Source organism: Colius striatus, chromosome 7 (assembly GCF_028858725.1).
Source record: "Colius striatus isolate bColStr4 chromosome 7, bColStr4.1.hap1, whole genome shotgun sequence".
In the NCBI taxonomy this organism is placed as follows: domain Eukaryota; kingdom Metazoa; phylum Chordata; class Aves; order Coliiformes; family Coliidae; genus Colius; species Colius striatus.
In genome coordinates, this window is record NC_084765.1 from 3,484,868 (window position 1) to 3,498,166 (window position 13,299).

The following is a 13,299-nucleotide window of genomic DNA, read 5'->3' on the forward strand; positions in this document are numbered from 1 at the left end:
AGCACAAGCAAATTGAAGTAATGTGAAGCCATTATCAGTGCTTTATTGCAGCTTGCAAACATACAATAACAGAACTTGTAGCGCTGCATGCTAAGACAATGTTGGTTTTCTCCAGAAATATCTTCCTTTGAGAGAAAGAATTTCAAACCCTTTTTAATTGTTTCAAAGTGAATAACATCTACTTTGCCATAACACAAAATGTCAACACGTTCAAAACACCACTAAGAGATTGGTAGAAATCTAGACAGCATAACATTCTAAATGAAGGAGAACAGCTTAAATGGGGACACTCTGCCCCTTGTGCTCCCTAAGGGATCTCGGTCTTAAAGGGACAGTATGCTGAGTCTGTAAAATTCCATCCTCAAGTGCAGTGAGAACTAGATTAAGAAGCAATAATGTTCCATGAATCATGTTCCACAAGGTTTTTTTGTCTTTATTTACTGTAAAACAAACACTAGTCTTCCTTTATCACTGTACCTTTTTAAGCTATTCTAAGAATTTCTTAAGGTAGAAGCTCACAAGTTTTTCCTGGAAGGTGGTAAATATTAAACAAATGCCCTAGGTTCTTAGCAATTTGTAATGTTTTGTGTTTAACTTGACAGCTATCACTTGGTGGCATCAACAGCAGTCTGTTGCATCTGCTTCTTCTCAGTCGCACTCTTTCTTTTCCACTTGAGTGAGGCCACCAAACCCAATTCCTTTGGGACCAAAATTTTTTGCATAGCAAACTGCAAAAGAAGGAGGGAGGTGAAATGGCATTCTGAGTGTTTTCACATAGAGGTAAACGACTTCTGGGTTTAGTATTACTACCAAGTTTAATAAAAGGAAGTAAAACTAAAATAGCATCTTTCCCAGAGGTGTTGACCAGTTCTAAAAGGGAATTACATATTTGATTAAAACACAAGTCACATCTGATCTTCTCCAAAAAAGAGAAGAAACTCCATGTGTTTAAAATGTAAGTAACATTTTCCTTCAGGCTCCTTTCCTGTCTGAAAATACTCAGTAAAACTTGGTCTGTACGAGTAATACAGAAAGAGTGACAAGCCAGGGGTTTTCAAAGGAGGTTAAAAGAACTAGAGCCTAGTCCAGAAACTGTTGATGGCAGCTTAAACCATTCCTGTATTGCCAAGTGTGTGTAGGGTTAGTTATTGGGAGTATATTGCTCCAAATGTGCTGCTTTGATCACTTGCAGTTGTCAGACAGTACCCAGAGTCACAGCACTTAAGTATTCTTCTTTAGGATTCTCCATGAAGTTGAGCTTTGGGTGTAAAAACTTTGCATATTTTTCCCCTTAAGCTATTTTTAAGAGTCATGTAAAGTCTCTGAACTTTCTTCATCTCAAAAGAACATTTGGATGTATAATTTAGCATTGATGTGTTCTCTTCCACACTACCAATATAGTGAAAGTATCTTTTACTGGCAAGAATTCAAATGAGGACCGTGACCTTAAATGGGTGACCTGTATCTTTGTGCCTTTTTGTGTTTTCTCTTGAGTGAGATGGGGCAGATGCAAGAGTCTGCCCAGCAGGTGTGACCAGTGTTTCTATTAGGTCTCTGGGGACAAGTCTGAGAGGATGTCATAATTGTAGAAAAATTACCTCTTCAAAGTAAGATTGAGTCAGAAACCCAGTTCAGCTCGTTCCATCCTTACCTTTGCAGTAGAGCTCTCCATCCTTGTCTGTAACATTGGTGGATTCTAGACTCTTCCCACAAATAGCACAGCGGAAGCACGTCTTGTGCCAAGGCTGAGGAAGTAAAGACAGTTCATTGTGTGTTACAGAAGGTGCAGAGCTAGCAGGTACAGCAGACAAGCAGCCATTGCTTTTTATGGTGTGCAAAGCTGAAAATCATTTTGTTGGTTGGTCTTACGGCTTCCACTTTGAGTCATTCGAGGTGAGTCTTTTTTCAATTACTTTCTTATCACCTATCAAGATGATAGGTGACTTTGTTATGAATGGAGGCCTAGTAAAAAGCAGGGAGCTATAGGTAGTACTCTTGTTTTGGCCACTTTGATGTGCAGAGATAACATTCCAGTGGGAGTTCCTAGAGCAGAGAGCTAGCGTGTCATATGAGACAGGCTGTTGTTTTCCTAGTCACAGGATCTCTATAATATATCTGCAATTGCCACAACAAGTAAATACTGAAGTTACAAATCTCCCCAGAGAGGGCAGCAGAATAACCCTGGTAGAAGAGCCAGAGTGTACAGTAGCCAGGAGTTGTTCTTTAGACATCAACACTGTGCAAAATGCTGAAGGCAGCTTATGAAAAGCACATTGATTTTAAACCTGAAAGTACCCAGGACTCTGGAGCAATTTGGTAATTCATCCTGATGTTTTCTTCTTCAAGTAAAAATTTCAAAGGTGAAGGACCTGCCAGCTGGAGTTTATCACTCTTACAAAAGTGTGGTTTGTTTCTAGTGTTGCAGTAACTACTTACTTTTCCTCCTCCCATGATCTTCTCTGCAGCATACACTGATTTACCACAACGAGGGCATTTGTCCACATCTACCATCTTTTTGGCAAACTTGGAAGGATTAGTTGGTGTGGAAGGGCGAGCGGGCTTGGGTGACCCCCTAAAACAGAAGGTTTCAGTGTTTCAAAGTACTGCTTAAAATGTTATCTTCATTCTAGCAATAGGATGTGGTGAGTTTTTGCTAAGGGATAACAAATACTGACTTAAAAGGGGGAGGGAGGAAGAGAAAATGGAGGTGTTTGATGGACTTCTGTGCTGTGTGGTGGAAAAGTTGATGCTGTAACAGCTGATGTTCCCTGTTTTGGGCTGAGTAGGTGGGGTGACAACAGCCACATGCAGAAAAGATTATATTTAATGAAAAATGAAAGTAAAAACTTAAGAATTTTGTTTTCTTTAGAGGCAAGAGGGAAAATAGAAGAAAAAGACCTCTCTGTTCTTTGTGACTGGCTTATCTGCTGGTACTCAGTGGAGAATAATTATTAGCTTTTGCATGCAGTCGTTTCGTTAGTCACGGTAACATTTGGACAGGGAACTGGGGTTCTCAGCTGGCCTAGGGTCAAAAGCACATCAGAGAAGTAGCTTTGCTTGGTATTTCTTGGCTTTGTGCTTTATGTCTTTGTGCTAGCTTAAAACCTTTCACAGAATGACTTTTGAATTATCAGATTGTTGGACTGCAACAGGTCATTAAATCTCCAGCACGTGACAGTTTTTGATGCAGACCTCTGCCCATCGTGGATTCATATCTTAGAAGGAACTACAGTTAAATACATGATTTAAGCTTTTGTTTCCTGCACAACATCTTGGTTAATTGGTTTCCTTCTAGTTACACCAGAAGAAAGCGTTGATTTGGAATGTGCAGCCTTGAGAATTGCAGAAAAATACTTTTTAAATGCACTGTCAGGGATAATTATGTGTGTTTGGAAGATGCTGTCCCTTGAGAAATCCTTTGTTCAGACGTGTTCTCAGTCTGTTTGTGTTGTTTGAGCCACAGGAACAATTTAGAAATGTTATTTCTCCCATTGAAAGAAGAGTTAACAGTATGTGGGAGCATGATTATTTCTCTCCCAGTAAAACCTTAACTGTATTTTAGCCTCTGACAGGGAAAAAATGATGTACATATTCTATACTGAATGTGACTTTACCACTGGACTAGTGATGGCAAATAACAAGTGCAGTGAATATTTAGGTCTGTGGTGGCACGGAAAGGCTGTTTCTGCAGAATAATTGCCCACTGAAGGAGGAGCTGGTTTGGATAAAAAGGCTTAAAGAGCCTGAACAGCATTAAAAACTGGTAAATTCCTGTGTCCACTGGAGGAAAGGTGGGAGGAAAGTCTGCCCTGCTCCTTATGCTGGATGTTGTTATGGAAACAGAAGAAAATAACTAAAATACCCTGCAAAGTGACAAGTAGTACCAGGAAAAAAACATGTTGTCAGTGGGGTTTAACTCACTGTTGAAGATTCAAGCCCAGATGGTCACCAGTGTCCGTGCTGAGACATCCTGCCCCTTGGCCAAAGCCGACACCTTTGGGGCCGTATTTCCTCCCGTAACAAGTTTTGCAGTAGATTTCAGATTCATGAGCTGCTACTGTGGTGCTGTCCAGAGCTTTTCTGCAGGCCACTGGAAATAGGAGGAGAGAAGCATGTATAAACCTTTGAATTTAGATGTAATTACAGAATAATTGCAGTTACTCTTTGTTCATCTTGAACAATACAGGAAGAAGAGGGTATTAGCCTGTACTTGGTGTAAAACGTCACTAGGCTGCTGCTGAAGGAGTTGTGTGTGCATGTGACGTGCTTCTCTCTGGCCACTCTGAAGTTCTACTTTAACCCTAGGAAAATTGGGCTTTTTTTGGTGAAATTTAGGATGAGTTGGAGATCATAATCCTAAACTCCCGAGTCTCAAAAAGAAAAAAGAGGTTACAGAGGTGTTGACTCTACTGTGCATCTGCACCTTTCAGAACAGTCACTTTGCATCTGTCGTGGCTTTCTCATCTCAGCCCAGGCTATTTTCACGTGGTGTGTTTCTAAAAGAGGGTGTAACATACATACTGTGTCCAAACAGAGTCAAGCAGGATATGGGTTTGTATTTGTTTGAGCTGTGGCCCAAGGTGAAGTGATAATCCCAAATAACTGGTAGCCTCCACCCTTTTAGGCTTTCTCCAGGATGGCAAGAGGATGACTAGTCATTCCAAAAACAGAGACCTGTCTTCCTCATCGTGCTTGTTATAGAGATATACTGCTTGGCTTAGCTCACTAGCAAAGATCTGAGGGACTTTATGACAGAGGATGCCATAGGAATGCCCAACATGCATCATGGCAGACAAATTCCATGGCACTACTTGAACTCTGACCTCAACTTGGAAGGAGCAAAAGCTAATGAGTGCCAACAGCTGCTTATTTGGAGATGTCAGTAAGCAAGTATCCATGTTTTGAGAAACACAAGCCACAGCCAGAGCTAAACCCACGTTGCTGAGACTGATGTCACACATGGTTGTTCACATCGAGTACCTCTGGAAGCTGGATTACTTTCTCCCCAGTTCTTTGCTTATCAGCATTCAGGGGCTGATCTCGTGGTTCTCTTTGCTCCATAAGCGAGGAAACTGGACAATAATAAGGGGGAAAAGCCTAGTAGCTACACTCCTCATCTGCTGGTAACTCTGAATGCTGCAGTGTTTTGGGAACTTGCCCTGTGACAGCCCTCACCCAACCAGGAGAGGACAAAGCTTTCAGGCCTTAGTGCCTATGAAAAAATCAGTGGTTTGTAGTATACTTAAAAATTCAAATTTCAGCATTTCCTACAGATTGTTCACTGTGATAGAGGGGGAGAAAAAGTGGGTAATAACTTTCCAATTGCCTTTGAACAAGTGTGTGCCCCCCAGAGGCAATGCCAGTTGTGTATGGGCTATTGATAGCTTGGAAAGTGAATCTGTTTAGCTCATGTTAGCTACAGCAAGTGTGAAATACAGAAGTATGAAAAATGGTTGGAAGTTGAAGCTCTGGAAGAACTATCTGAGGGTTTGAGTCATCCTTTTTCCTTATGTTTATTTAATTGTCCTTCTATGAGTCTAAACTACATCCACATCAGGGAATTTAAGCTGATACTGGAACCACTGCAGCTTTAATTCTGTTACTGTGCTGCATGGAGGGGAAAGTAATGAAGTAATGTGCCAGGACCTTTACAGTTAACAGAAGTGAAATGAGGGGCTTCTGTAAACGTGTGAAGCTGATCTCATTGTGCTACAGTCTCTTCTGCTTTGAGATGATAATTATATTTGCTAAGGGAGTTAAGGGGTGATAGAAACTCTAGCAGGAGATGAAGTGTTTCTATTTCTGGCACCTTAGGGATAGAGTATCAATTCACCACAACAGATGGAGCAAAAGCCCTTGAAGTGCTATTGTTGAAATAACTTGGAGACCTGTCATCTGCCAGCAGATACTGTTCACAAACCAGTGCTAAGGAGTTTCAGGTTGATGCCATGAGATCCTGCCAAATGTCCATCACAGCTGCTGCTTCAGGACAAGCTGACAGGGAAACAAGGCAGGTAAAGAACTGTCTGCACGGGAAGGAGGGTTTGTGGGGAAGAAGTTTCTCTCTTGTAGCATTTATAGGCAGAAACTGTGTAGTGTGGGGAGTGAGAGATCTGGTTTAGCTTGTCTGATTCTTACTGCTTTAACAGGTTGGTTGAATTTTGCACAAGTTGAACTCTTTAGTCATAAAATGTTGGTGTGTTTAGTATGTCTGGTCAAATAATGCAAAGTATAAAATATATATGAAATATATTGAACACAAAAATATACAAGAGCTCAGCTAATCAGGTTAACTGTTTCTGTACCTGAAATTAGATGGGGGAGGATTGTTTTTCTTCTGCTGAGAAGTGAAATCCTACAATGAAAAGCCCATGAACATGATACGTGACACCAAGTTGTCCAAAGCTGCTGATTAATGTGCATCATGGGAAGAATAAAGCCAATTAACTTCCTTCTCACCTGCCAACCAGGTTTAGACGCATCTTTAGTTTTTGACCTCAAACATCCTTCTGCTGGGAGTATCTGAGTATCTAACCTATTAGTAATTTAGTTCAGACTTAGGACTACGAGGAGCAAAGAAAATAGATTAAAAACCCCAGCTCCAACCAGCCAACCAAAACCAACCAACCAAAAAAACCTCCCAAAACAAACAGCAGAGCTAATAGATGTATGTTATTTATCACGAATCACTAAAACTCCATCAGTTATGTGAAGTATGAAGGTTGAACTTGTTATAGAGTTAGATGGGAGAGAAATATTATTAACAGTGCCCCATTAGGACAGCTGTTTGTTTTTATCAAGCTCTGATTTGTCATCTTCTGCCATATTATTTTCTAGCATCTGATAAAGCACGGGCATCAGTTAAAGCTTTTCTCTTTAAAGCTTGTCTCTCTCTCTGTTGTTTTTCTGATGTCTAGTATTAATTGTAACTGGCAGCACATGGAAGCAATAAGGAGTCTCTGGTTTTCACAAAGAGACTTGTACCATTCTGTAAGAATTGGCTGAAGGTTGTCAATCAACCGAAAACTTCTTGAGGGATTTTTTTCTCACTCAGTCTCTTAGGCACTCTGAGAAAGGCCAAGACAGCTTGAGTGTGTCCTTTGGACTGATTCTGCACAGTGCTGAACCGTGTCACCCAGGCACGTACCATCACCCTCATGCCTCCAAATGAGAATTCTCTTTCCACTGGGGAGAGGAGGGTGAAAAGTGGAATTAAATGGCTTCTAAACTGTCGTGCTTAGAGTTAGTACTGCAAAGTTACTAAATCTCAAGCATTGTCTGAAAATAAAACTATTTAGCTGTCTTCAGTTCTTAGCAAAGTGTTCAGTCTCTCCACAAAGGGCAAACAGCTGAATTGGTACCTTCTCTCTGATTTCTCAAGCTGATAGCTCATCTGCAGAGAAAGCACAGTTCCTGGAAGCTCTCTGCCAAACATTGCAAAGGTGCATGGAGTGAAAGGAGGACTAAGTGTAATGGGACTATATGAAATATGGAGAAAGAGGAGACCGAGGCACTTGTGTTGAGGGGAGATTTTGATGACATCAGGGCAATGTCTTTCAGCTTCTCTCCATTAAATGAATTAATGTTAGGATTCACCATAAAAGTAACCATCTCCTATAATATCCTAGTAAGACATACTGCTGTCTTATGAGTGCTGCTTGTTTAGTTCTTCTAGACTTTTTAACTTGAAACAAACCTGTACTGTGCTGTATTGTGGGACAGAAGGTGAAGTTTGTTGGAGATGGGCCTAGATACCAGGGTTCTGCAGCTCTCTAGTTTCCCTAGCAATAGTCACTCGATGCATGTTTGGAAAAAGAACCCAGGAGTCTGAGAGGCAGATGGCTTGGGGTAAAGGGATAAAGAACTGGGATGGATTATTAAGAACTGCTATAGAGTGGCAAGCTGGTGTTTCAGAAAACTGGCTGCTGCTTTGACAACAGATGCAGTCATTTCCTATCCTTCTCTTACTAAAAAGATGGGAAACGGGTTTCATCTTCAGGTTTCTGGAGAGAGATGGACCCAAATCCATCTCACTGTGCTGTACTTAAGGTAGGGTGATTAACACACGACTACCCTCTAGTTTGAACTTTCCCAGAAGCAAGAAGCATAAGCCTTCCAGAACCTGTGTGAAGTTGAGGCTTATGCTGGTTGCCTCTACTATCCTGTATGTTGCTTGTGGTGTTCAAAAGCCTACTGCAGGTAACCTGTGAGCAAACATGTTGAATCAAGGAAACTATGAAGCTTCCTTATTGCATGCCAAGTAGTACAAAAGTAAATTGACTGGCTTTCTCCAGAGCAATGGGAATACTGTGAAGTGAAAGCCATGCAGCCCAGCTTACTGCAGAGGAAGCACGTCTTGTGAAAACTCCGGCCGTTGCACTGGATTTCCTCAGCATGGTACACTGTCTTCTCACAAGCACCACATTTGGCTCCACCTCCCCAGTTCGGCATCTTTCCAGCTCAAAGGTAACCTACAAAATCAAACAGTGTCAATAAATACAACAAAGTGAATTATTTTAAACAGAACAGCTCCATTTTCATTTTTATTTCAACAGTTTTTCCCCCCCTCTATCCAGCCACCTGCCACTGACACCTGCAATGTACTGCATCAGGGGCAATGGGTATAAGCTGGAACAGAAGAGGTTACGAAGAAATACAAGGGGGAATTTCGTCCTTGTTCAGTTGAGGGAGCACTGCAAGGGGCTGCCCAGATGGGTTGTTGAATCTCCTTCTCTAGAGACATTCAAAACCCACGTGGATGAGTTCCTGTGTGACCTACTCTAGGTGGTGCTGCTCTGGCAGGGGGGGTTGCACTGGATGAGCTTTCGAGGTCCCTTCAAGCCCTTGAAATTCTGTGATAATGTACTGCACACCTGTAATGTACTGCATACCTGTGTGGGAGCAGGAATGTGTCCTGACCATGGGTGGCAATGCCAGCCTCATGCTGTTGGAGGCAGGGACAGTCTAAAGCCTCTGTCCTGTGCACCTCTCTATGTAAATACAGATATTCCTTAGCTCTTCATATTATAATGGTGAATGTGTGAAATGGTGGTGATATGTTTCAGTGAAAAGGTGACAGGATCTCTCCAACCTGTTCTGGAGAAATGGATCTAGGATTTGTTTCTTAACAAATATTCATTTCCTTTCAGTCCTGCCTTCCCCTGTGTCCCAGCATAGCCCTTTCCCCTTAGTTTTTTCTTGATGTGTGTTGACCTGGCTTACAAACACTTTGAAGCTTTTCTAAAGTTTAAGCAAAAGTGTGGGCAGTATTTGGCATTAGATTTTCTAGAGAACAGTGTTCTACCTAGACTCTGTGTTAGGAGACAGCACACAGTACCATTTATACCTCTCCAAAGCAAGTGCTAGTTCATCCAGTGTCACATGAGCTTCCTTGGTGACATGTGTAAAAGCAACTTTCTGTGTCAGTATGATATAATGTTCTAGAGTTCCTACCTTGATAATTCTACGTTGAGGTTTAACAGAACAGTGTTATTTCAGAGGACACTTGAATAGAAACAAGTTGCTGCTTTTATGAGTTCCTCATAAGACAGCTGCAACATCGCTGTGCTGCACATCCATTACACAGAGTAACAACAGATTCCTGGGTTTCTAAGGTGCTTAAGGTGTGTTTTTCATTGTCAGTTGTTATTAAAATCTAAGCATCAGAGAAAAGAGTTGTGGTTATTGTTCCACTTGTTGCTGTTCCAGTTAGTGCTGAAGTGACTTGCCCAAGGTCGCACAGGAGGGCAGCGTGGGAGCCAGGAGCCCAGCCTGGGTTGCCTGATGGCAGGCTCAGCAAATGCCCTTCCTGATGATTGCACTATCACAACTCTGAAACAACCTCAGCTTGCAGTTTGCCCTTCTGTTTTCTTGTTTGAGTCATCGTTTCTGGAAAGTCTGGGACGTCATCTTGTCATCTGCACGTTGTATTATCAGGCTGTTCTGAGCTCCTGGCACAGTCTTCCCTTCTTCTTGGAAAACCAGTCATCTTCTTATTATAGGTCTTTCGAGGCCTGCTTGTGGTATTTGTGTTTGATTAAATTCACCATAAGATATTCTTAACTATGAAAAGGATTTGGAATGCTGAACCAGGCCACTACCTGAGAATATTCTTCTGAGGTCAACTGAGAGAGAGACATAGGAGTATTTATCACAGCAGTGGTATAATGTATCTGGTATTTTCAATGGCTTGCATTTTAGACTAACATTTTACTCTGTCTGTATGCTGGACACCTGTGTCTCATGTTTACCATCATCTCAGTGACTTCTGTACCGTGTCTTCTGAATTTCAAAATGAGTCAGGTCAGTTCTGCGAGCTGAAGCTGAAGGGAATTCTTTCTGGCTTCTAACACAACAAAAATCATGCAGTGGCATAAAAGACATGTCTGTCCAGCAAAAAGAAGGTAGCATGAAGTCTGTGCACATGCTGAAGCCATAGCAATGTGGGCAGTCAGTGTCTGACAGCATATCCAAACATCTCTCGAGTGCTGCAGTTATTAGTACAGCGTTAACCCTGTATAATTACATGCCCCTTGCTGTGCCTGATACCTGCCTTAGACAGCATACCTGTCATCCCTGTGCAAGATCCAGTCTCTCCTTCACTTGGTGATGCTGATTTGTGCTCAGTTGAACAACCTCCCTAGCTCAGTCAGCCTACTCCTTCCCTCCTGTCATATAGCAGCAGCATCGTTAATCGCTTCCAGCCCCTATCAGTTCTCCTGGGAGACTGTTCACAGCCAGACTGCTCTGACAGTTAGAAAACAATAATCATGCAAAAAGGAAAACTCAGCTTGCCTCTAACTCTGTTTATCTGGAACATAACAAGTAAGAAGCAAAAATCTGATGGAACTGAAATAAGAAGCTAAAATAACTGCACAGAAGGAACAGACTATGCATTTGGTCCCTTCTTATGTGGGGAAGGCTTTACTGAAGAGCACTGCTAAAATAAAGGAACAGAAAGGAGATAAAGGAACAGAAAGAAATCTTTCATGTAGGTAGAACCTAATTGTTTCATTCCCTCGTTCTGTATTTTCTCCTATTTTTAATGTACTTTTGTGTCAGTGCTTTTTTTTCCCTTACAGAGATAGTTCCAGTAATGCTTGAAAGACTTGAAGAGAAGGAAGAGCGACAGGAGATAAAAATCAGGTTTGTGGCACTCTTGTGAACATTATGAGCACAAACATCTCATTTTAATGTTTCCTTTAAAAGCAAGCTTCCTGTTGCATCCCTTCCCAGCCAGAGCAGCACTGATAGCTGCTGGGGAGGAGAGGGGTTTGTGCCTCCAGTCTCTGTGCTGCTGGTTTAGTTCCACTGAAAGGCACACCAAGCTTCTCAGTCTGTGGCAATGGGATACTTGTTGGAAAGTAGCTCTAATTGCATCATTAGCTGAAGGGAAAAAAGTAATCTCTAATCAAGGCTGATAAGGTCTGATAGTGAACCTTGTGCTGTTACGAGCTCTGGTTTGAGCTCTTAAAAGAACCATTGCTCCTGAGGCTAATTATAGTAACATGACTGGGCATGCATACACATTTTCCATGTTTTTTTGGCATCACCTGATGGGAAGCTGAGGGAGAAAGAAGTCCCAGTAAAAGCGTTCCCATAAGGATACCAGTGTGAGAGCGTCAGCATGTGCTGGTCTGGGCTGCCTGCCTCAACAGCAGATGAAGTGCCAGGGACAGCCCCTGCTCTGTGTGTCCTTGCTTTGGTCATCTCTCCCAACACCAGGCTGCAGGGGCCACGTCTGCAGGTGCTGCCTCTGCAGCAGTGTTGCCATGAGCAGGTAAATTCCCCAGGGTACATGGCATTCATAGTGTTCTCCTCATCTAAATTACAGCAGTGTGTAAAGCTCCATCCTTATAATGTGCAAGTAGAGCTCGATCTCCTATTTGTCACAAGGAAAAAATACACCCAAGTCTTAGTTTCATTTGCTTTCATTGAGTGTCAGTATCTAAATCCCCTTGAAATTTCCAGAAGTTGGTTGTCTTAATGTGGTTAACTTGCAGTGACTGCTGACTACATGCTACTGGTCCTGTTTTGATGATGTAGTGTGAAGTAGAGTAGACTCATTCTAAATGTATTAACCATGTGACAGAGCAACTTCTGGGTGTAAGCATGATGATCTGTTGGCAGGCTCTCACAGTGCTGTTAAGCTGGAGGAGTGTTCTTGGACTTGCTCTAATAGTATTCAGCAGCTCATATTGTTCTGCTTCAAAATGCAGCTACTATATGGAGTAGGATTTATACACATTGGATGTGCAGCCAAGGATACATGCCTCACATTATTTAGAGCTTGTAACACTCCTCTATAGGCTTCCCTCAAAGCAAGGAAGCCTTTGAAGTCTTTCTGTGCTCTGCACAGGCATGAAAAAATGTGAGTTGTCTTCTGTTAGGCTGTTAGTCACCCCATACAAACGTGGATGTGTCACATAACTGTCACAGAGTGTGTCTCCCTCTAATCAGGGTGCTGTTGGTAAGAATATCATCCAAAAAATAGATTGAGATCCATTGATCTAAGTGGGAAATAGGTGCAGTACTGGCCTGATGGAGTTGTGTAGAGGAGAAGGTGGCAGCACTAGTGCTAGACAGTGTGGTGCACGGGTAAAGATGCTCAAAGCATCTGGTGTTTCCTTGCTAAACCTGAGCTTTTCCCTTCTAAATGGTTACTCATTTGATAGTCCGGAGCTCAGATCCTGTCTGCAGGGACTGCAGAAGACACATACTGTGTGCATGGGAGGATTATCTCAAGGTGCCATGTGCTACGGAGGCTTTGAAGAGGATTAAGAGAGAGTGGGAAAAGTCAGTCTTCTTGAGCACTGCTAGAAATGGTGGTAAGATGTTGAATCAGGACTGATGGAGAGGAAGTGCTTTGCATCTCTCTTTCAGTCCCAGCTGGCTGTTTGGTCTAGGCTCAGAAGTATAAGAATACTGATGGCTTATGTAAGAAATAAACAGTAGTAATATGAAATGAAATCATTGTCTACATTGAAAGGCAAGCATCGAGGCTATGTGGGAAATTCTTGTCCCAGCTGAAGCCTGTGGGAAATGCCAATGCAGCCAGGTCTTTGTTCCAGTATCTAATCACAGCTCTGCTGCTGACCTGTCCTGTGACCACCGGTGACTCATTCAACCCTCCTCAGCCTTCCTCCCCTCACCAGCACCACGTGGATAACACAATACACCTTCCTTTATACAAATGTCAATGAAATGCTTCTATAATATTTCCCCGTACCTGTCACTTGCTGCTGGGTTTTATCTTGATGTGTCAGCAGCATTAGAACACAATTCCATTGTGTCTCAAAA

At 42.2% G+C, this 13,299-nt stretch overlaps 1 protein-coding gene across 1 annotated transcript; it reads right to left on the bottom strand.

Annotated features, from left to right (window-relative positions):
- Positions 1-648: 648 nt before the first annotated feature.
- CSRP3 (cysteine and glycine rich protein 3) lies at positions 649-8,451 on the bottom strand. Its single transcript, XM_010195793.2, has 5 exons — positions 8,340-8,451; positions 3,922-4,090; positions 2,437-2,572; positions 1,652-1,745; positions 649-728 (listed from the first exon to the last, which is right to left on the bottom strand). Exons 1-5 carry the CDS (start codon positions 8,449-8,451, stop codon positions 649-651), a joined length of 591 nt encoding a protein of 196 aa, XP_010194095.1.
- Between the last annotated feature and the right edge of the window lie 4,848 nt (positions 8,452-13,299).

Bases quoted from the DNA above. Each gene is read 5' to 3' on its own strand.
- CSRP3 (XM_010195793.2), bottom strand. From the start codon at position 8,451: ATGCCGAACTGGGGAGGTGGAGCCAAATGTGGTGCTTGTGAGAAGACA. The intron at 1,746-2,436 runs GTAAGTAGTTAC...TTACTTCCTCAG, and splicing joins AGATCATGGGAGGAGGAAAA to CCTTGGCACAAGACGTGCTT. The intron at 729-1,651 runs GTAAGGATGGAA...CTTCTTTTGCAG, and splicing joins TGGAGAGCTCTACTGCAAAG to TTTGCTATGCAAAAAATTTT.